This window comes from Scyliorhinus torazame, chromosome X (genome assembly GCF_047496885.1).
Source record: "Scyliorhinus torazame isolate Kashiwa2021f chromosome X, sScyTor2.1, whole genome shotgun sequence".
Taxonomy (NCBI): domain Eukaryota; kingdom Metazoa; phylum Chordata; class Chondrichthyes; order Carcharhiniformes; family Scyliorhinidae; genus Scyliorhinus; species Scyliorhinus torazame.
The window spans coordinates 10,833,652-10,855,719 of NC_092738.1; the positions used below are offsets into that span (position 1 = coordinate 10,833,652).

Here is a 22,068-nt window from a genome sequence, read left to right on the forward strand (position 1 = left end):
AACAGAGGTATAAAAGCCAACATAAGTGTACTTTACCTGAATGCTCGTAGTATTCGGAATAAGGTAAATGAGTTGATGGCGCAAATCATCGTGAATGACTATGATTTAGTGGCCATTACTGAAACATGGTTAAAGGATGGTCATGACTTGGAGCTAAATATCCGAGGGTATCAAACTATTTGGAAGGACAGAGTGGATGGTAAAGGAGGTGGTGTAGCTCTGTTATTTAAGGATGACATCCGGGCAATAGTAAGGGATGACATCCGGGCAATAGTAAGGGATGACATCGGTGCTATGGAGGATAAGGTTGAATCCATTTGGGTGGAAATCAGGAATAGTAAGGCAAAAAAGTCACTGATAGGAGTAGTCTATAGGCCACCAAATAGTAACATTATGGTGGGGCAGGCAATAAACAAAGAAATAACTGATGCATGTAGAAATGGTACAGCAGTTATCATGGGGGATTTTAATTTACATGTCGATTGGTTTAACCAGGTCGGTCAAGGCAGCCTTGAGGAGGAGTTTATAGAATGTATCCGCGATAGTTTCCTGGAACAGTATGTAATGGAACCTACGAGGGAACAAGCGGTCCTAGATCTGGTCCTGTGTAATGAGACAGGATTGATGTATGATCTCATAGTTAGGGATCCTCTCGGAAGGAGCGATCACAATATGGTGGAATTTAAAATACAGATGGAGCGTGTGAAGGTAAAATCAAACACTAGTGTTTTGTGTTTAAACAAAGGAGATTACAATGGGAGGAGAGGAGAACTAGCTAAGGTAGACTGGGAGCAAAGATTTTATCGTGAAATAGTTGAGGAACAGTGGAGAACCTTTCAAGCGATTTTTCACAGTGCTCAGCAATGGTTTATACCAACAAAAAGGGAGGACGGTAGAAAGAGGGAAAATCGACCGTGGATATCTCCGGAAATAAGGGAGAGTATCAAATTGAAGGAAAAAGCATACAAAGTGGCAAAGTTTGTGGGAGACTAGAGGACTGGGAAATCTTTCGGGGGCAACAGAAAGCTACTAAAAAGCTATAAAGAAGAGTAAGATAGATTATGAGAGTAAACTTGCTCAGAATATAAAAACAGATAGTAAAAGTTTCTACAAATATATAAAACAAAAAAGAGTGGCTCAGGTAAATATTGGTCCTTTATATGAGAAGGGAGATTTAATAATGGGAGATGAGGAAATGGCTGAGGAACTGAACAGGTTTTTTGGGTCAGTCTTCACAGTGGAAGACACAAATAACATGCCAGTGACTGATAGAAATGAGGCTGTGACAGGTGAGAACCTTGAGATGATTTTTATCACTAAGGAGGTAGTGATGGGCAAGCTAATGGGGCTAAAGTTAGACATGTCTCCAGGCCCTGATGGAATGCATCCCAGAGTGCTAAAAGAGATGGCTAGGGAAATTGCAAATGCACTAGTGATAATTTACCAAAATTCACTAGACTCTGGGGTGGTCCTGGCGGATTGGAAATTAGCAAACTTGACACCACTGTTTAAAAAAGGAGATAGGCAGAAAGCGGGTAATTATAGGCCAGTGAGCTTAACTTCGGTAGTAGGGAAGAAGCTGGAATCTATCATCAAGGAAGAAATAGCGAGGCATCTGGATGGAAATTGTCCCATTGGGCAGACGCAGCATGGGTTCATAAAGGGCAGGTCATGCCTAACTAATTTAGTGGAATTTTTTGAGGACATTACCAGTGCGGTAGATAACGGGGAGCCAATGGATGTGTTATATCTGGATTTCCAGAAAGCCTTTGACAAGGTGCCACACAAAAGGTTGCTGCATAAGATAAAGATACATGGCATTAAGGGGAAAGTAGTAGCATGGATAGAGGATTGGTTAATTAATAGAAAGCAAAGAGTGGGGATTAATGGGTGTTTCTCTGGTTGGCAATCATAAGCTAGTGGTGTCCCTCAGGGATCAGTGTTGGGCCCACAACTGTTCACAATTTACATAGATGATTTGGAGTTGGGGACCAAGGGCAATGTGTCCAAGTTTGCAGACGACACTAAGATGAGTGGTAAAGCAAAAAGTGCAGAGGATACTGGAAGTCTGCAGAGGGATTTGGACAGGCTAAGTGAATGGGCTAGGTTCTGGCAGATGGAATACAATGTTGACAAATGTGAGGTATCCATTTTGGTAGGAATAACAGCAAAAGGGATTATTATTTAAATGATAAAATATTAAAACATGCTGCTGTGCAGAGAGACCTGGGTGTGCTCGTGCATGAGTCACAAAAAGTTGGTTTACAGGTGCAACAGGTGATTAAGAAGGCAAATGGAATTTTGTCCTTCATTGCTAGAGGGATGGAGTTTAAGACTTAGGGAGGTTATGCTGCAATTATATAAGGTGTAAGTGAGGCCACACCTGGAGTATTGTGTTCAGTTTTGGTCTCCTTGCTTGAGAAAGGATGTACTGGCACTGGAGGGTGTGCAGAGGAGATTCACTAGGTTAATCCCAGAGCTGAAGGGGTTGGATTACGAGGAGAGGTTGAGTAGACTGGGACTGTACTCGTTGGAATTTAGAGGGATGAGGGGGGACCTTATAGAAACATATCAAATTATGAAGGGAATAGATAGGATAGATGCGGGCAGGTTGTTTCCACTGGCGGGTGAAAGCAGAACTAGGGGGCATAGCCTCAAAATAAGGGGAAGTAGATTTAGGACTGAGTTTAGGAGGAACTTCTTCACCCAAAGGGTTGTGAATCTATGGAATTCCTTGCCCAGTGAAGCAGTAGAGGCTCCTTCATTCAATGTTTTTCAGACAAAGATAGATAGTTTTTTGAAGAATAAAGGGATTAAGGGTTATGGTGTTCGGGCCGGAAAGTGGAGCTGAGTCCACAAAAGATCAGCCCTGATCTCATTGAATGGTGGAGCAGGCTCGAGGGGCCAGATGGCCTGCTCCTAGTTCTTATGTTATGTTCAATGAATATTGCAGCAGCTCCCATCACCCACGTGCTGGGGCTATCTCTAAATTGCCAATTGTTGGAAAGTAAAATGAGTATTGCTGAAAGAGAGTCGTGCTGTCAAAGTTTTTTGTCTTGAACTCATCAGGATAGGTGAAAGAATGCCACGTTTCAGAGGGTGCAACAATTTCTACTGCGTGAGAAAAGTTTGCCGATTGGTTGGCAAGCCAACTCTGGTTGAGGCGTTGCCATGGTGAATGCACCCGGGACTTGTTGAATGTTGCAAATGCTGCGACGGTTCAGTGCATGGTCCAGTTGTGATGGTGCAAATTGGGGAAAGGTTAAAACACATATATCCAAACCAGTTTCCACCTGTGTGGGGGGGAACTGTGTGGAAGAGAAAAGTAGTCTGGACTTCTGGTGAAGACAGAGTAGCTCCAGATTCTTGTTTCACCAGATGGATGTTCACCAAATTAACAGAGCGACACAGCTGCAAAGAATTACATTCACAATTAATTTGGTTACCACTCGGGCTTGCAATGTGGCTCACTTACATTGCTCAAAACAACCTATATTCATCCACAGGGACCTGGTCTCTTAAACAAAAGTACCATGTCCAGACATTGCGCCTCTTTTTGAATTACACGAAAGGGTGGGGAACAATAGTTCTCTGGTCACGGTGTTGCCGTGGAGAATGCACCAATCAGTCGACTTGCCAACCCATCAGCATCCTTTCCTCACACAGTTTAAATTGTTTCTCCGTTTGAAATTTGACACTCTCTTTAATCTATCCTAATGAGTGCAAGACAAAACGTTTTGACAGCTTGTCTCTTCAACAATACTCCAATCTCTCCTACCAAGCGACTACACCATAAAATGAGCTTGCTTTTTTTATTGAAATTTTTTTAAAAAATAAAGCGCAGTCTCCGTTTATGTAAAGATGTAGGGCAAAATTCACACACCGCAAGATCCCATGAGCAACCAGTGGATCTATTTTTGGTGGCATCAAGAGAGGGCTTTTGGTCAGAACATCAGGGCGAATTCACATCTGGATAGTAACAGGGGTTCCTTTTGTTTTTCAACATCCCACCTGAAGAGGCCATTCAGACCCTCAAGCCTGTTCCACTATTCACCTCGATCATGGCTGATCTGCACTTCAACTGCAAATGTTATGGGTTCTGTGGGCACCAGTACCCCTCTGATGCCAGTGCTGTCTTTATTGACTGAGATGGCATCATTACACGAGTCCGAAAAATAACTCGAGAAAGGGAAGAGTAACTCGGCCAACCTGAGACTGGAGGTTGTTACTTCTCCAAATCTCCAATCTGCCTGGCATGGCCCAGTGGCTGTTGACTTTGGGCAATCAATGGAGGGGGGGAGCATGTAGAGGGGAGGAAATAATTGTTTCTCCTGCCACGTATTGTGTTCAGTTTTGGTCTCCTTACCTGAGAAAGGACATACTGGCACTGGAGGGTGTGCAGAGGAGATTCACTAGGTTAATCCCAGAGCTGAAGGGGTTGGATTACGAGGAGAGGTTGAGTAGACTGGGTCTGTACTCGTTGGAATTTAGAAGGATGAGGGGGGATCTTATGGAAACATATAAAATTATGAAGGGAATAACACATCCCGGTTGAAATCGATGAATAGCAGTCGGGAACAGGAAGTTTTCGTGCATTTGCAGAGGGCTAATTATTATAAAGCCCTGACTGAATTCCACTAAACTGGCAGGGCAGTGGTGTTGATCCACCGGGTGCTCAGTTTTGGGATCCTTTTAGACTGTGGTGAGCTCTGGTTCCAAGGTCTCGTGTACCAAACACCCCCGTGGTTTCAGCGCAAAATAGAATCTCGCAAGCTCGGCGCATACGCTACTCTGGGCCGACACAATTTGGATGAATGGGGATAGCCGCAGTATTAACCTTCCAACAGCGTGTTTCCTGGGCCAGTGCAGAGAGTTCGTGACATCTGGGGACACCCAGGAAACATTGTATCCTTGCTACAATCGGCTGTCCGAAGAGCAGTTAAGTTTATCCCCATTTTATTGGCTGAATGCATCTCGTAGGTTTGGCGCAGCGTAAAAGGTGCCCAATTATGTTTTCTGACTTAAAATGGCTGTTAATCCGCAGTTGATTCTGCCCTGAATGGGTGGGATTGGAGTCGATTTTTTGATTTTTAGAGTCTAAAAGCATCTTTTTTCTTCTTTCAAGCATTGAAGTGCTTTTGTAAGGAATGTGTGAAGACAAACCAAACTTGTGAGACAGAAGGGGCGTGTCTGGCCTCCCTCTCCAGAATTCAGGGCGTTGAGCACGAGATCAGAGTGTGTGTCCCGCCCCAAGACTTGGTCCTGCCAATCTTCTGTCGAAGCAACAAAGAGTATGTGACAACCATCTGCTGTTATAAAGACTTCTGCAACAACCTGGAGTTACCTCCTCCAGAAGGTAGGTACCAGGGAAGCTGCCAAGTAATTTATTACCCTGCGTGTCCCTACCTTCGCCCGAGTCCAGGGTCCGAGGACCATTTTAATTGCCTCACTGCTCCCCTGCTCCTTCCTGCAATTGGCAAGCACCACCGTACAAAGCCAGCACTCGCTCATCACTGAATTTGGATAGCTGGCCGGCACAAAGCAGGGATACGCTCTGCAGTCAAAGGGGGCTTGTTATGAGGTTGGGTGCTGAGGCATGTTATCGGGACAGATTAGAGAGAGCTTTGTTCTGCATCCAAGCCATGCTGCACCTGCGCTGGGGTTACATAGAATGCTGTGCACTACCTGTGCCGAGCTCACCATTAGAACAAGGTTTTTCTAACTTTGAGGTGGTATTGGTTTGTGGGCTTCACCACATTCGGGTCCAATAACCTGTTTTGGGCGAGACACTAAATTAAGGTCTGCCTTGGCTTGTTTCAATAGTTCAGTGAGGTATTAATGCGCTATTTAAAGAAGAGTTAATCCAGGGAGAGGAGCTCTTATCCTGGCCAACGCTCCTCCTCCCTCAAATCAATGCCACTAAGGTAACTGGGGAAACCTTGCTGTGCGCAAAATGGCTGCTGCTGCATGTGCAATAACAGCAAATGCACTTCAAGGCAAAAGAAGCACTGCCGGAAGCCCTGAAGAGAGCTGAGGCGCTAAATAAAGGCAATTTATTTCAAAATTGTTTTGTATTAAATAAAAATCACAGTCTGTACCTGCACTGAAAATGTCAGCGCCTTTTCTCTTCCCAAAGCAAACTAATCGACACGGTACCTGCTGCAAAGCATGGTGGGATTTTTTTCTCTTGATCAAAATGGAAGAGTTTAACTGCCTTTTTTATTTCTAGGGCCTGGACCAAGGTTGGGAGACCAATCTGATTTCTGAGAACAGGGAGGACAAACTTGTGTCGTTATGGAGTTGGAGCGGGGCGTTTATTGCTTTATCTGATTGATTTGCTTGTATCTCGGGTTACGACATGCTATGGTGTTGGAATGAGGATTTGCCCGGTTTTGTGGCAACCTCTAGGCCCAGACTATTCACAGGGGACATACCCAACCAGGGAGTGCAAGCTGGGATGAGTTGCCAGTGACTCTAGGACCGGTTTGTCGGGGGCCTTGTGGTGCCATGGTTGTAGGGTGGATGCCATTGTTATGTGGTGGGTAATGGTCAAACAATTGTGGGACGCTCCACCGATTTTGTATCCTGTTGCAGGGTTCCCTGTTGAATTGAATGCTTCAGGAAGCCTTCTCGAGATGCGTGACTGTTTTTGTACAGTAATTCTGTGAAGAAGCCCGAGGCAGTACCAGGCCCTGCTGAAGATTGTTGGTGAAGTGCATTACTGCTCACTTTTGTCCTTTTTTAGTCCATTGTTTGTTTTAATATTTAATCGTACGAAGTCTTACAACACCAGGTTAAAGTCCAACAGGTTTGTTTCGATGTCACTAGCTTTCGAGGCGCTGCTCCTTCCTCAGGTGAAGGAAGGAGCAGCCTCACCTGAGGAAGGAGCAGTGCTCCGAAAGCTAGTGACATCGAAACAAACCTGTTGGACTTTAACCTGGTGTTGTAAGACTTCGTACTGTGCTCACCCCAGTCCAACGCCGGCATCTCCACTTCATTAATATTTAATAGTGGCCCTGTGGGGTGGGGACAGCAGGTGAATGGAGACGCCCAAACCGCCATGTGCCATTTGCTTCAGTTGGATGTGCTACTCCGAATTTAAGCTCTATTTTGCTGCAATGCCTCAGGGCCTGTGCTTAGCGCAAACGATGCGGTGAAAAAATGTTTTGGGCTGCTCCGCTGCGGCCATTTCTTTACTGCAACGACTGCCGCCTCTTCCCAAGTGGGTTGAAAGTCTCCAATTCTTGTGAGTTGCCGACCCTTGAACCCATTGGCCTTCTGTGGACTGGTTGCGCACAGCTTCACCTTTGTGAGTGTTGTTGAAGGCCAGGTGAACCATCCATCTGTACTTGACGCGGCTCTTTGTGAATGGGAAGCAACATCGTGGCGAGAGGGGTAAGTATGTGAAGTCAGTCCCACATTCCTTAACACCCTGTTGTGCTTCATTTGTAGAGACGTGCTATCCACCTCTTTCTCCACCCTTCGGATGGCAGTGCCGTATGGTCCTTCCATGTGATCTTTCTTAACGTGTAACGAAGATTTCCACGGGCTACTTGACTTGGGCAGCATCGCAGTCAACCCTGATGCATTTCCCGGTCACGATCGCGAGTGAGCGACCTGATTTCTTTGGAGCGAGCTCTTCTACTTGCCCGAGCAAGTTTGGCAAGTTGACTCTTGGTTTTGCTGCTGGTTGAGCAAGCCCTGGATTTTGGAAATCGTTGGCACTTTGGGGCAGAAAAACAAAACCGCTCCTGATTGCCATCCGTGACATAAACCACCCAATGTTCACAAAGTGCACTTTTACCCAGCTCTCCCAGTCAACTGCCTCATCGGATTGAAATGGCCTCTGAACCAAGAGACTGGCAGCAGACTTCCCATGTAAACATTGGAGTGTGGCACAATGGGACGTTATGTTGGTATCCTTCTCCCAGGACCGTACTAAGTGACTATATAATAAGAGTGCCTATTGTTGATTTTCAACTTGCCTTGGAGAAACCTAGTGAGGGAAATGTTCCGTTTGAAGATTAGTAACTGAGCGGCCATTTTCTATTTTAAAACCAGGAACATTTGATCTTATTAACAGACTTCTTGCTTTTCTTTTCCTCCACCAGGTCCAAAAGACGATGCATTTGATGGTTGGGGTCCTGTGGAGCTGGCAGCAGTGATTGCCGGGCCTGTGTTTCTCCTGTGTGTGGTGTTGATGGTGACCGTATTCCTGTGCCATTACCATCACCAGCGCGCCTACCATGACCGCAATCAGCTGGATATGGAGGAGCCGTCCTGTGACCACATGTACATCTCGGAGGGGAAGTCGTTGAAGGACCTCATGTTTGATATGACTACCTCAGGATCCGGATCTGGTAGGGCTTATGATTGACTAGGCCTCCCGCGGTGGTTCGGGGAGTGTTCTGTGAAGGGAAACCAGAGGATGGATGACTGATTCACTTGATCAGTTCCTCTCTCAAAGTAATTCCCTGGGATGAAAGTATTCCCTTCCGTTTGCACTATCAATTTGGTGGATCGGTTCCCTCTCCTCCTGAGTTACTGACTCGTGCAGTCAATCCTTTGCTGTGAGCCCAGGTGGCAACAGCTTATGTGGCCATGGGGAGTCTCCATGGCTTTTGCTGTTGATACTATCTTGTCGGTCTGCCTCCTCATCCCATCTTTTCGCCTGTCCCACCTCCCTCGCCTCTTTTCACGCCCTTCTCTTCAGAGAGTCGTGAACACCGCCCAGTCCATCACACAAACCTGTCCCCCATCCATTGACTCTGTCTACACCTCCCGCTGCCTGGGGAAAGCCGGCAGCATAACCAAAGATCCCTCCCACCCGGCTTACTCACTCTTCCAACTTCTTCCATCGGGCAGGAGATACAGAAGTCTGAGAACACACACGAACAGAGTAAAAAAACAGCTTCTTCCCCGCTGTCACCAGACTCCTAAACGACCCTCTTATGTACTGACCTCATTAACACTACACCCCTGTATGCTTCATCCGATGCCGGTGTCTGTTGTGCGGTGTCTACGTTGTGTACCTTTTGTTGCCCTATTATGTATTTTCTTTTTATTATATTTTATTTTCATGTACTAAATGATCTGTTTGAGCTGCTCTGCTCGCAGAAAAATAGTTTTCACTGTACCTCTGTGCGTGACAATAAACAAATCCAAAATCCTGTAGAATTGAATCTGAAAGATCTGCAACACTACCTGAAAAGTAGGGGAGGCACCCCCCCCCCCTTTCACGCATGCCACCTTTCCCAGCTTAATACGATGAAATTGTTCACCATAGTTCACTCCTAGCGTTTGTGACTTTTTTAAAATGTGGCAATCCATGGGTCATCATTGTTTTCCTTGTAGGCTTGCCATTGTTCGTGCAACGGACCATCGCCAGAACCATTGTTCTTCAAGAGATAATTGGTAAAGGCCGCTTTGGGGAAGTGTGGCGAGGGAAATGGCGGGGTGGCGACATAGCTGTCAAAATATTCTCCTCCCGGGAAGAGCGCTCGTGGTTCAGGGAAGCAGAGATCTACCAGACGGTCATGTTGCGTCATGAGAATATTTTGGGGTTCATCGCGGCAGACAATAAAGGTATGACAACCGGCTCTTTGCTTTGCTTTATGTTGCCGATGGTTTAGTGCAGGTTTTTCTGAGCCCTGAGGCCCCAGGTTGGCACTCCTGAAGCCCTCCACCTGATGGGGGATTCAGGCCCTCGCATAAAGAGCTGCGATGGGGCAAAATGGCTATCTGATGTGTTGTTAGTCTACCATGGGTTGCCAATCCTGCCAGGAGTAAAAGAGCAGCCAATCGGGCGGCGCAGTGGTTAGCACTGCTGCCTCACGGCGCCGAGGTCCCGGGTTCGATCCCGGCCCTGGGTCACTGTCTGTGTGGAGTTTGCACATTCCCCCCCGTGTTTGCGTGGGTCTCACCCCCACAACCCAAAGATGTGCAGGGTAGGTGGATTGGCCACGCTAAATTGTCCCTTAATTGGAAAAGATGAATTGGGCATTCTAAATTTATATTAGAAAAAGAGCAGCTGATCTCTGAATCCATGGCACATCTACTACTTTCCTGCTGCCTGGAGCCCCAATATTAACTTGCTGTAAATTAAGAACATAAGAACTAGGAGCAGGAGTAGGCCATCTGGCCCCTCGAGCCTGCTCCACCATTCAATGAGATCATGGCTGATCATTTGTGGACTCAGCTCCACTTTCCGGCCCGAACACCATAACCCTTAATCCCTTTATTCTTCAAAAAACTATCTATCTTTATCTTGAAAACATTCAATGAAGGAGCCTCTACTGCTTCACTGGGCAAGGAATTCCATAGATTCACAACCCTTTGGGTGAAGAAGTTCCTCCTCAGCTCAGTCCTAAATCTACTTCCCCTTATTTTGAGGCTGTGCCCCCGAGTTCTACTTTCACCCGCCAGTGGCGCCTTTATGGTCTTGAGCAGCGATTTGTGACGGTAATTAGGGGAGGGGGAGCCAGTCTATTTGTTCAATGTGTGTTTAAACAAACAGCAGTAACTACTTGTATTTATAGTAGACAAGATCCCGAAAGGGCTACAGATCACAAACCCACTCAAGTCGACCTACGACACAGACTTCGCTGAGAGACTCTGCCGTCGCACCTCTCTCACACTCCTCAACCACCTCGTCCGCCAGCTCTACAGCAGACGACGCAACCTGGAAACCAAGATAGAGGCCATATTCTCAACTTGCGCTCAGGACGCAGCAGACCAGCTGTGGAACACCGCCAAACAGATGAGACAACAATACTATGCCACCTATATGCACACCAAGAACAGGAAGCTTGAGAAATTCGGCATCACCACCAGCAGCAACCAAGCCTCCCCGGTACCACAGTAGAAAACAATACAGGGAAATCTATTGTCAACTTGTCGGATTACACCCTTCAACCAGACAAAATCGAAGTCCTCAGCAGAGGGCTCAATTTAAGCACCACCACCAAAATGGACCCCATCAGTCTTGCGGCAGACACTGAGGAATTCATCAGGCGAATGAGGCTCCGGGAATTCTTCCACAGACCCCAAGGGGCCAACAGTGAACCCAAGCAGACTACCAATGAACCGGAACAGCAGACCGAGAGATCTGCGGTGTGGAAACCGAAGAGGCAAGAGTCGAATTGGACCCCTCCGGAAGGCCGCTGTCCTAGACTCAACATGTATGCTCAGGCCGTCAGGGGTCGCGTCAATGCCTGATTCATCAGTCGCATTCACAAGACAGCCCCGAACGTCACCCAAGCACAACGCAACGCCATCCGCGCTCTCAAGACCAACCGCAGCATCGTCATCAAACCAGCAGACAAAGGAGGGGCCACTGTCATACTGAACAGAACGGACTACTGCAAAGAAGTATACCGACAACTCAACAACCAGAAACACTACAAACAGTTACCTGCAGATCCGACCAAGGAACACACCCGCCAACTCAACAGACCTTGGATCTAGATCTTCAGAGCACCCCACATTGGAGATCTCTACTGCCTCCCGAAAATACACAAGGCCAACACACCAGGCCGTCCTATCGTTTCAGGCAATGGGACCCTGTGTTGGAACCTCTCTGGCTACATCGAGGGCATCTTGAAACCCATTGTACAAGGAACGCCCAGCTTCTGTCGCGACACGACGGACTTTCTACAGAAACTCAGCAACCATGGACCAGTTGAACCAGGAACATTCCTCGTCACAATGGACGTCTCGGCACTCTACACCAGCATCCCCCATGACGACGGCATTGCTGCAACAGCCTCAGTACTCAACACCGACAACTGCCAATCTCCAGACGCAATTCTGCAACTCATCCGCTTCATTCTGGATCACAACGTCTTCACCTTCGACAACAAGTTCTGCATCCAGATGCACAGAACAGCCATGGGGACAAAATTCGCACCTCAATATGCCAACATCTTCATGCACAAGTTTGAACAAGACCTACTCACTGCACAGGACCTCCAACCGACGTTATACACCAGATACATCGATTACAATTTTTTCCTTTGGACCCACGGTGAAGAATCACTGAAACGACTACACGATGACATTAATAAGTTCCATCCAACCATGACTCACCATGGACTACTCTCCGAAATCAGTTGCATTCTTGGACACTCGTCTCCATCAAGGACGGTTACCTCAGCACTTCGCTTTAACGCAAGCCCACGGATAACCTCACAATGCTCCACTTCTCCAGCTTCCACCCTAAACACATTAAAGAAGCCATCCCCTATGGACAAGCTCTCCGTATACACAGGATCTGCTCAGACGAGGAGGAGCGTAACAGACATCTACAGACGTTGAAAGATGCCCTCGTACGAACGGGATATGGCACTCGACTCATCGATCGACAGTTCCAACGCGCCACAGCAAAAAACCGGACCGACCTCCTCAGAAGACAAACATGGGACACAACCGACAGAATACCCTTCGTCGTCCAGTACTTCCCCGGAGCGGAGAAACTACGTCATCTTCTTCACAGCCTTCATCGATGAAGATGAACATCTTGCCAAGGTCATCCCCACACCCCCACTACTTGCCTTCAAACAAACCATCGTTTGCAGCAAACTACCCAGCCTTCAGAACAGCGACCACGACACCACACAACCCTGCCATGGCAATCTCTGCAAGACGTTCCAGATCATCGACATGGACACCACCATTAAACGTGAGAACACCACCCACCGGGTACGCGGTACGTACTTGTGCGACTCGGCCAACGTTGTCTACCTCATACGCTGCAGGAAAGGATGTCCCGAAGCGTGGTACATTGGCGAGACCATGCAGACGCTGCGACAACGAATGAACGGGCATCGCGCAACAATCACCAGGCAGGAATGTTCCCTTCCAGTCGGGGAACACTTCAGCAGTCAAGGGCATTCAGCCTCTGATCTCCGGGTAAGCGTTCTCCAAGGCGGCCTTCAGGACGCGCGACAACGCAGAATCGCCGAGCAGAAACTTACAGCCAAGTTCCGCACACATGTGTACGGCCTCAACCGGGACCTGGGATTCATGTCGCATTACATTCATCCCCCACCATCTGGCCTGTGAAATCCTACCAACTGTCCTGGCTTGGTACAATTCACACCTCTTTAACCTGGGGTTACCCCATCTCTGGATCTGTAAAGATTTAATCACCTGCTAATGCTCACATTCCAAGCATTGTTTGGCATCTTTGAATTTGTCTATATATGTGTTTCTGGAACAGACCTCTTCATTCACCTGAGGAAGGAGCAGTGCTCCGAAAGCTAGTGACATCGAAACAAACCTGTTGGACTTTAACCTGGTGTTGTTAGACTTCTTATTGTATTTATAGTGGATGCGATATGCCGGCTGTTCATGTCGCCAGGATATTACAGTGAGCGGTGCAGTCACCGGGAAATGCTGTTGACGACGGCGGGGTCGGTAAATCCTGCTGGCGGCCCGCTTCCTTTGCCGGAAACCACGTAGCGGGGTGGCCGGTAAATCCCACAAAGTGTCTTGGGACAGGTGACCAAAACCTTGGGTCAAGCAAGTTAAGCAGCGTCTAAATGGGGATGAGGCATCTATAGGGAGGGAATTCCCAGAATTCCGGCGCTGAAGGAGGCCATTTGGCCCATTGCGCCTGCACCAGAGCTTTCTAGAGCTCCAGTGAATTCTAAACCTCTGGAGAATTCTAGAGCTTGGGGTCCAGGCTGCTGAAGACACGGGCGCCCATGGTGGAGTGATTAAAATCCGGGATGCACAAGAGGCCAGGGTTTCCGGGCATATTGAAATGAAATGAAAATCGCTTATTGTCACAAGTAGGCTTCAAATGAAGTTACTGTGAAAAGCCCCTAGTCGCCACATTCTGGCGCCTGTTCGGGGAGGCTGGTACGGGAATTGAACCCGCGCTGCTGGCCTGCCTTGGTCTGCTTTCGAAGGCAGCGATTTAGCCCTGTGCTAAACAGCCCCTGAACAGCATATTTAACTATGTTTGGATAAAGAACATTTGAGGGTCGAGTTCCTGAGGGAGAAAGGAATAGAAGGAAATGCAGTTGGGTGGGAGACAGTTTGTAACGGAGCAGAAACGTTGTGTTTTTATTTTGACCCTTGTTTTTCCACTTTCTCCACCCCGTACTCCAGATAATGGAACATGGACACAGCTATGGTTGGTGTCTGACTATCACGAGCATGGCTCTCTTTTCGATCACCTGAACAGGTATACAGTCACGGTTGAAGGTCTGATCAAGCTGGCACTCTCTGCAGTCAGTGGGTTGGCACACCTGCACATGGAGATCGTGGGCACTCAGGGTAAGCCAAGGGAGAGATTTTCTCCCCTGTTAACTGTGCGTGTGTGTGTGTGTGTGTGTGTGTGTGTGTAGTCTGTGGGTGGATGGGTGTGTGTGTAGTGTTATGGGAGCGGTGTTTTCAGAACCCCCAAAATGTATCATGAGTTCAACCAACCTCCCCCTTTGATGTATTGTTGCTTTTGAAGCGCACGGTGTGGTTTTGCAATTATGGACAAGTGGGTTTTTAAACACAAAACAAATGTTTATTCCATGAACTCAAGTTAACCTTTTTAAACAACATTGGATCACTTAACACCCCTTAACTTCAAAGATAAGCCTGAAAATGATACAACAGGAAATAATCCCTCAAAATGTTCCTTAAAACCTCCAACAGACTTCACCTTCAACAACAGACATGAGGTTACACTCAATATACTTACAGTCTTGGATTTTCAGACACCACCAGACCAGCTCTGCGTTTTCCTTCTTGCAGCTCTTTGCAAAACACACAAACACTCCCAGCTTTCTCCTCAAACTGGCTTTCTCCTTTTCAGCTGCTCTCCTCAAACCAGCCAGGCACTTTCCAGCTGCTCTCCTCAAACCAGCCAGGCACTTTCCAGCTGCTCTCCTCAAACCAGCCAGGCACTTTCCAGCTGCTCTCCTCAAACCAGCCAGGCACTTTCCAGCTGCTCTCCTCAAACCAGCCAGGCACTTTTCAGCTGCTCTCCTCAAACCAGCCAGGCACTTTCCAGCTGCTCTCAGCAAACCACCAGGCACTTTCCAGCTGCTCTCCTCAAACCAGCCAGGCACTTTTCAGCTGCTCTCCCCAAACCAGCCAGGCACTTTTCAGCTGCTCTCAGCAAACCAGCCAGGCACTTTCCAGCTGCTCTCCTCAAACCAGCCAGGCACTTTCCAGCTGCTCTCCTCAAACCAGCCAGGCACTTTCCAGCTGCTCTCCTCAAACCAGCCAGGCACTTTCCAGCTGCTCTCCTCAAGCCAGCCAGGCACTTTTCAGCTGCTCTCCTCAAACCAGCCAGGCACTTTCCAGCTGCTCTCCTCAAACCAGCCAGGCACTTTCCAGCTGCTCTCCTCAAACCGGCCAGGCTCTTTTCAGCTGCTCTCCTCAAACCAGCCAGGCACTTTCCAGCTGCTCTCAGCAAACCAGCCAGGCACTTTTCAGCTGCTCTCCTCAAACCGGCCAGGCACTTTTCAGCTGCTCTCCTCAAACCAGCCAGGCACTTTCCAGCTGCTCTCAGCAAACCAGCCAGGCACTTTCCAGCTGCTCTCCTCAAACCAGCCAGGCACTTTTCAGCTGCTCTCATCAAACCAGCCAGGCACTTTTCAGCTGCTCTCCTCAAACCAGCCAGGCACTTTTCAGCTGCTCTCAGCAAACCAGCCAGGCACTTTTCAGCTGCTCTCCTCAAACCAGCCAGGCACTTTTCAGCTGCTCTCCTCAAACCAGCCAGGCACTTTTCAGCTGCTCTCAGCAAACCAGCCAGGCACTTTCCAGCTGCTCTCAGCAAACCAGCCAGGCACTTTCCAGCTGCTCTCCTCAAACCAGCCAGGCACTTTTCAGCTGCTCTCCTCAAACCAGCCAGGCACTTTCCAGCTGCTCTCCTCAAACCAGCCAGGCACTTTCCAGCTGCTCTCAGCAAACCAGCCAGGCACTTTTCAGCTGCTCTCCTCAAACCAGCCAGGCACTTTTCAGCTGCTCTCAGCAAACCAGCCAGGCACTTTCCAGCTGCTCTCCTCAAACCAGCCAGGCACTTTCCAGCTGCTCTCCTCAAACCAGCCAGGCACTTTCCAGCTGCTCTCCTCAAACCAGCCAGGCACTTTTCAGCTGCTCTCAGCAAACCAGCCAGGCACTTTTCAGCTGCTCTCCTCAAACCAGCCAGGCACTTTTCAGCTGCTCTCCTCAAACTAAAACCTAAAACTAAAAAACTGCAAAATGGCTGAACGAAAACCCAGCTCCACCCACACTCTGACATCACTGCATTTCTTAAAGGTACATTGCTTCAACATCCATTTCTTAAAGATACTCTAACATGACCGTAGTCTGTGGGTGGACGGGTTTGTGTGTGGGTGTAGTCTGTGGGTGGATGTGTGTGGGGGTAGTCTGGGTGGACGTGTGGGTGTGTGTGTGTGTGTGTGTGTGCGGTTGCGCTTGCGCATGTGCGGGTCGTGCTTGTGGGTGGACGTGCTTGTGTGTGGTCTGTGGGTGGACGTGTGTATGCGTCCTTCAGTGCAGTAAGGTGCTCCACAAGATGTGTGCTTAACATGAGACATCTGAAGTAAAAAGAAAATGGTTGATACTGGAAACGTGGCACAGGCCGATCTCCCACAGCTGTTTTTATATTGACTCCATTTTAATTCTTATGCAAGATCCGTGAGGCAGCTGTGAATGTTTGCGTGCTTAACCTGATGGCCTTCTATAGGTGGCGGAACCATCACCCTCATGACCACTTGAAGTCCAGGATGGGTGCATGGGCCTGTGACCATGCCATTGGTTTCAGGGAGTGGGGCCTGGGAGTATAAAAACAACTTGCTTATGTATAGCATCTTTTGCGTGAGAGCGTTCTCAAGGTGCTTTGCAGGTGTAATCAGGCAAAACATGTGAAACATTAGTCGAGGAGCAGAACGTAGATGAGAAACAGGAGGGGGACACCAGGGTAATGGTGCAGGGGAGCAGGACATCCCTGCTGGACTCTGTGATGTAGTAAGAGCCCCAGAGACTGACACCTCATGTGTACAACCTCTCTTTCTCAAGTTTGCACCTATCACCCCCGTGCACATTGACTACGTTGCTTCTTGGTCAAGCAGTGCCTTGATTTAAACAAACCAACAAGTATATTTTTAAAAATCCCACCATGGTCTCACTCCCTCCTTATCTACTTAATCTCCTTGAGTTCCACAACTCCGAAATACCAGTGTTCTTCGAAGCCGATTTTAATCGCTCCACCATTGGCGGCCGTGCCTTCAGCTGCCTGGGTCCCAAGCTCTGGAATTCTCTCCCGAAACCTCTCCACCCCCCTCTATACCTCAACTTCCACCTTTAAGATACTCTGATCTCTTTTTAAAATAAATAAATTTAGAATACCCAAATATTTTTTGCCAATTTAGCGTGGCCAATCCACCTCACCTGCGCACCTTTGGGTTGTGGGGGTGAAACCCACGCAGACACAGGGAGAATGTGCAAACTCCACACGGACAGTGACCCAGGGCCAGGATTCACCAAGACTTTATGGTGAAACAGTTGAGGAACAGTGGAGAACCTTCCAAGTGATTTTTCACAGTGCTCAGCAAAGGTTTATACCAACAAAAAGGAAGGACGGTAGAAAGAGGGAAAATCGACCGTGGATATCTAAGGAAATAAGGGAGAGTATCAAATTGTAGGAAAAAGCATACAAAGTGGCAAAGATTAGTGGGAGACTAGAAGACTGGGAAATCTTTAGGGGGCAACAGAAAGCTACAAAAAAGCTATAAAGAAGAGTAAGGTAGATTATGATAGTAAACTAGCTCAGAATATAAAAACAGATAGTAAAAGTTTCTACAAATACATTGAAAAAAAAGAGTGGCTAAGGTAAATATTGGTCCTTTAGAGGATGAGAAGGGAGATTTAATAATGGGAGATGAGGAAATGGCTGAGGAACTGAACAGGTTTTTTGGGTCGGTCTTCACAGTGGAAGACACAAATAACATGCCAGTAACTGATGGAAATGAGGCTATGACAGGTGAGGACCTTGAGAGGATTGTTATCACCAAGGAGGTAGTGATGGGCAAGCTAATGGGGCTAAAGGTAGACAAGTCTCCTGGCCCTGATGGAATGCATCCCAGAGTGCTAAAAGAGATGGCTAGGGAAATTGCAAATGCACTAGTGATAATTTACCAAAATTCACTAGACTCTGGGGTGGTCCCGGTGGATTGGAAATTAGCAAACGTGACACCACTGTTTAAAAAAGGAGGTAGGCAGAAAGCGGGTAATTATAGGCCAGCGAGCTTAACTTCGGTAGTAGGGAATATGCTGGAATCTATCATCAAGGAAGAAATAGCGAGGCATCTGGATGGAAATTGTCCCATTGGGCAGACGCAGCATGGGTTCATAAAGGGCAGGTCGTGCCTAACTAATTTAGTGGAATTTTTTGAGGACATTACCGGTGCGGTAGATAACGGGGAGCCTAATGGATGTGGTATATCTGGATTTCCAGAAAGCCTTTGACAAGGTGCCACACAAAAGGTTGCTGCATAAGATAAAGATGCATGGCATTAAGGGTAAAGTAGTAGCATGGATAGAGGATTGGTTAATTAATAGAAAGCAAAGAGTGGGGATTAATGGGTGTTTCTCTGGTTAGCAATCAGTAGCTAGTGGTGTCCCTCGGGGATCAGTGTTGGGCACACAATTGTTCACAATTTACATAGATGATTTGGAGTTGGGGACCAAGGGCAATGCGTCCAAGTTTGCAGACGACACTAAGATGAGTGGTAAAGCAAAAAGTGCAGAGGATACTGGAAGTCTGCAGAGGGATTTGGATAGTTTAAGTGAATGGGCTAGGGACTGGCAGATGGAATACAATGTTGACAAATATGAGGTTATCCATTTTGGTCTGAATAACAGCAAAAGGAATTATTATTTAAATGATAAACTATTAAAACATGCTGCTGTGCAGAGAGACCTGGGTGTGCTAGTGCATGATTCGCAGAAAGTTGGTTTACAGGTGCAACAGGTGATTAAGAAGGCAAATGCAGTTTTGTCCTCTATTGCTAGAGGGATGGAGTTTAAGACTAAGGAGGTTATGCTGCAATTGTATAAGGTGTTAGTGAGGCCACACCTGGAGTATTGTGTTCAGTTTTGGTCTCCTTACTTGAGAAAGGACGTACTGGCACTGGAGGGTGTGCAGAGGAGATTCACTGGGTTAATCCCAGAGCTGAAGGGGTTGGATTACGAGGAGAGGTTGAGTAGACTGGGACTGTACTGGTTGGAATTTAGAAGGATGAGGGGGGATCTTATAGAAACATATAAGATTATGAAGGGAATAGATAGGATAGATGCGGGCAGGTTGTTTCCACTGGCGGGTGAAAGCAGAACTAGGGGGCATAGCCTCAAAATAAGGGGAAGTAGATTTAGGACTGAGTTTAGGAGGAACTTCTTCACCCAAAGGGTTGTGAATCTATGGAATTCCTTGCCCAGTGAAGCAGTAGAGGCTCCTTCATTAAATGTTTTTAAGGTAAAGATAGGTACTTTTTTGAAGAATAAAGGGATTAAGGGTTATGGTGTTCGGGTTGGAAAGTGGAGCTGAGTCCACAAAAGATCAGACATGATCTCATTGAATGGTGGAGCAGGCTCGAGGGGCCAGATGGCCGACTCCTGCTCCTAGTTCTTATGATTCAAACACGGGTCCTCAGCGCCGCAGTCCCAGTGCTAACCACTGCGCAGCCCTAGATACTCTGGTCACCTTGCCCAATACCATCACATCAGACTTGGTGTCACCATTTATTTTATATTGCTCCTGTGTAACATGTTGGGATGTTTTATTATGTTAAGAGGTGCTGTACAAATTGATGCCATGCTTCCCAGAGTGGAACAGGTTGTAAGGTACATTGGGACTTCCTGAGGTAGTGACGGGTACTACTTAAATATAAATAGTTATGTAAACAGCGAATCCGCCCCAGCTCCTTATTTTTAAATTTGTTCTTTGGGATGTGGGGGTCGCTGGGCTCGGTCAGCATTTGTTGCCCATCCCTAATTGCCCTTGAACTGAGAGGCTTGATGGGTCATTTCCAAAGGCAGTTCAGAGTCGGCCACGTTGCTGTGGGTCTGGAGTCACATGTCGGCCAGACTGGGTAAGGACGGCAGATTTCCTTCCCTAAAGGACATTAGTGAAACAGATGGGTATTTTTTTTTCACAACAGTCAATGATAGTTGTCATGGGTACCGTCACGGAGACGAGTTTTATATTCGATATCGTGTGAGGTGAAAGGTGCTATATAAATGCAAGTTTTTCTGTAAACAAAGGGACTCCACATCCGCTCCTTGTGTGAGTGTTAACGATTAGAGCAGACACCCTGACAGGAAGGGGGCGGGAACATATTCAAACCTGCTGTGTAACATGCTCGGTGCAGTTATCAGGCCTCCGGCCTACTACAGTAATGGATGCTGCTGAGATCCTTTGATGGGAGTTGAGATGTACGCCTGGGCGTTGCTGGTTCTCTCAGTTCGTGAGACGCCCACACAATTGGGCAGTGATAATACTCTGGAAAAGGAATCCTTTGAAAGGAGGGAACCAATCAAACTAACGTTGATCCGAGTGAGGTCACAGGAAAGAGGCCGGCCATCACTTGGAAGTCAAACCGTACCAGCCCAGGTTGTGGTGATGTCACAGCCAAGCCCAGTGAGCAACTATTTGTACACTGGTCTAACATCTCTGTAAATCAAAGGATTAAGTTCCCTCTTTCGCTCCTTCCCTCCTGCGCAGGAATGTGATTGCGTAACAGGAAACATTAATGTGCGTTAGCTTCTTTTCACAGGGCAGAGAGAATGTGGAACTTGCTTCCACTGGGCAATGGCATTTAAGGGAAAACTAGACAAAAGCATGAGAGGGGCAATGTGCGACTAAACTGATAGGATGTAATGAAGAGCGGGTGGGAAGGGGTTTGCGTGGAGCTTAAACACCAGCACGCATGTGTTGGGCTGAATGGTCTGTTTCTGTGCTGTCAATTCTGAGCCCCGCCGTGTTCTCATTGTGCTACATGTATGTGAAGACAGTTCGTGCCCTCCTGCTGTAGTCTGTATGATGTAGGTACACCCACAGTGCTGTTAGGGAGGGAGTTCCAGGATTTTGACCCAGCGACCATGAGGGAATGGCCGATATATTTCCAAGTCAGGGTGGTGAGTGCAATTCGTGGAAATAGTGCTGTACCAAAAGCCCTATTCTTTGCTCCATTCCTCCTCCTTCCTTTCCATTAGCTCCCTGTTAGGTGTGTGTGTGTGTGTGTGTGTGCGCTTTCTGTAGTTCAGGGTGTGACCTTCCCATGTTGCCTTGTGTCATTTCAGGCAAGCCTGGGATTGCCCATCGAGACCTGAAGTCCAAAAATATCTTGGTGAAGAAGAACGGCATGTGTGCGATTGCAGATCTGGGCCTGGCTGTCAGGCATGATTCGCTGACCGACACCATCGACATTGCGCCCAATCAGAGAGTGGGCACCAAACGGTACCAGTTCAAATGTGTTCTTTCCTCTCTGTTTGTGACCTTTGCACTCTGAGGAACAGCAAAACACCCCATTCTCCAAATTAACTTTCAGTATTCAGGGTGGGGGGTGGGGAGAAAACTTTTTATTAGTGGCAGACAGGGCTGCACAGTGGTTAGCACTGCTGCCTCACGGCACCGAGGACCCAGGTTCAATCCTGGCCCTGGGTCCACTGTCCCTGTGGAGTTTGCACATTCTCCGTGAGTCTCACCCCCACGCAGGGTGGGTGATCGTAGAATTTACAGAGCAGAAGGAGGCCATTTGGCCCATCAAGTCTGCACCAGCCCTTCAAAAGAGCACCCTACCTAAGCCTAAACCTCCACCCTATCCCCGTAACCCAGTAACCCCACCCAACCTATTTGGACATTAAGGGACAATTTATCATGGCCAATCCACCTAACCTGCACATCTTTGGACTGTGGGAGATAAATTGCCCTTCGTGTCCAAAAAGGTTGGGTGGGGTTACTGAGTTATGGGGATAGGGTGGAAGTGTGGGCTTAGATAGGGTGATCTTTCCAAGGGCCGGTGCAGACTTGATAGACCGAATGGCCTCCTTCTGCACTGT

The 22,068-nt window shown here is 47.7% G+C and overlaps 1 protein-coding gene across 1 annotated transcript in view; it reads left to right on the forward strand.

Annotated features, from left to right (window-relative positions):
- LOC140405334 (activin receptor type-1B-like) overlaps positions 1 to 21,518 on the forward strand; it is a 146,298-nt gene extending 124,780 nt beyond the window's left edge. The window contains exons 2-6 of the mRNA XM_072493625.1: positions 5,126 to 5,356; positions 8,112 to 8,360; positions 9,355 to 9,585; positions 14,116 to 14,283; positions 21,310 to 21,518. Of these exons, the coding sequence (XP_072349726.1) occupies positions 5,126 to 5,356; positions 8,112 to 8,360; positions 9,355 to 9,585; positions 14,116 to 14,283; positions 21,310 to 21,518 (1,088 nt within the window). The remainder of the gene's footprint in view (positions 1 to 5,125; positions 5,357 to 8,111; positions 8,361 to 9,354; positions 9,586 to 14,115; positions 14,284 to 21,309) is intronic.
- The last annotated feature ends 550 nt before the right edge of the window (positions 21,519 to 22,068 follow it).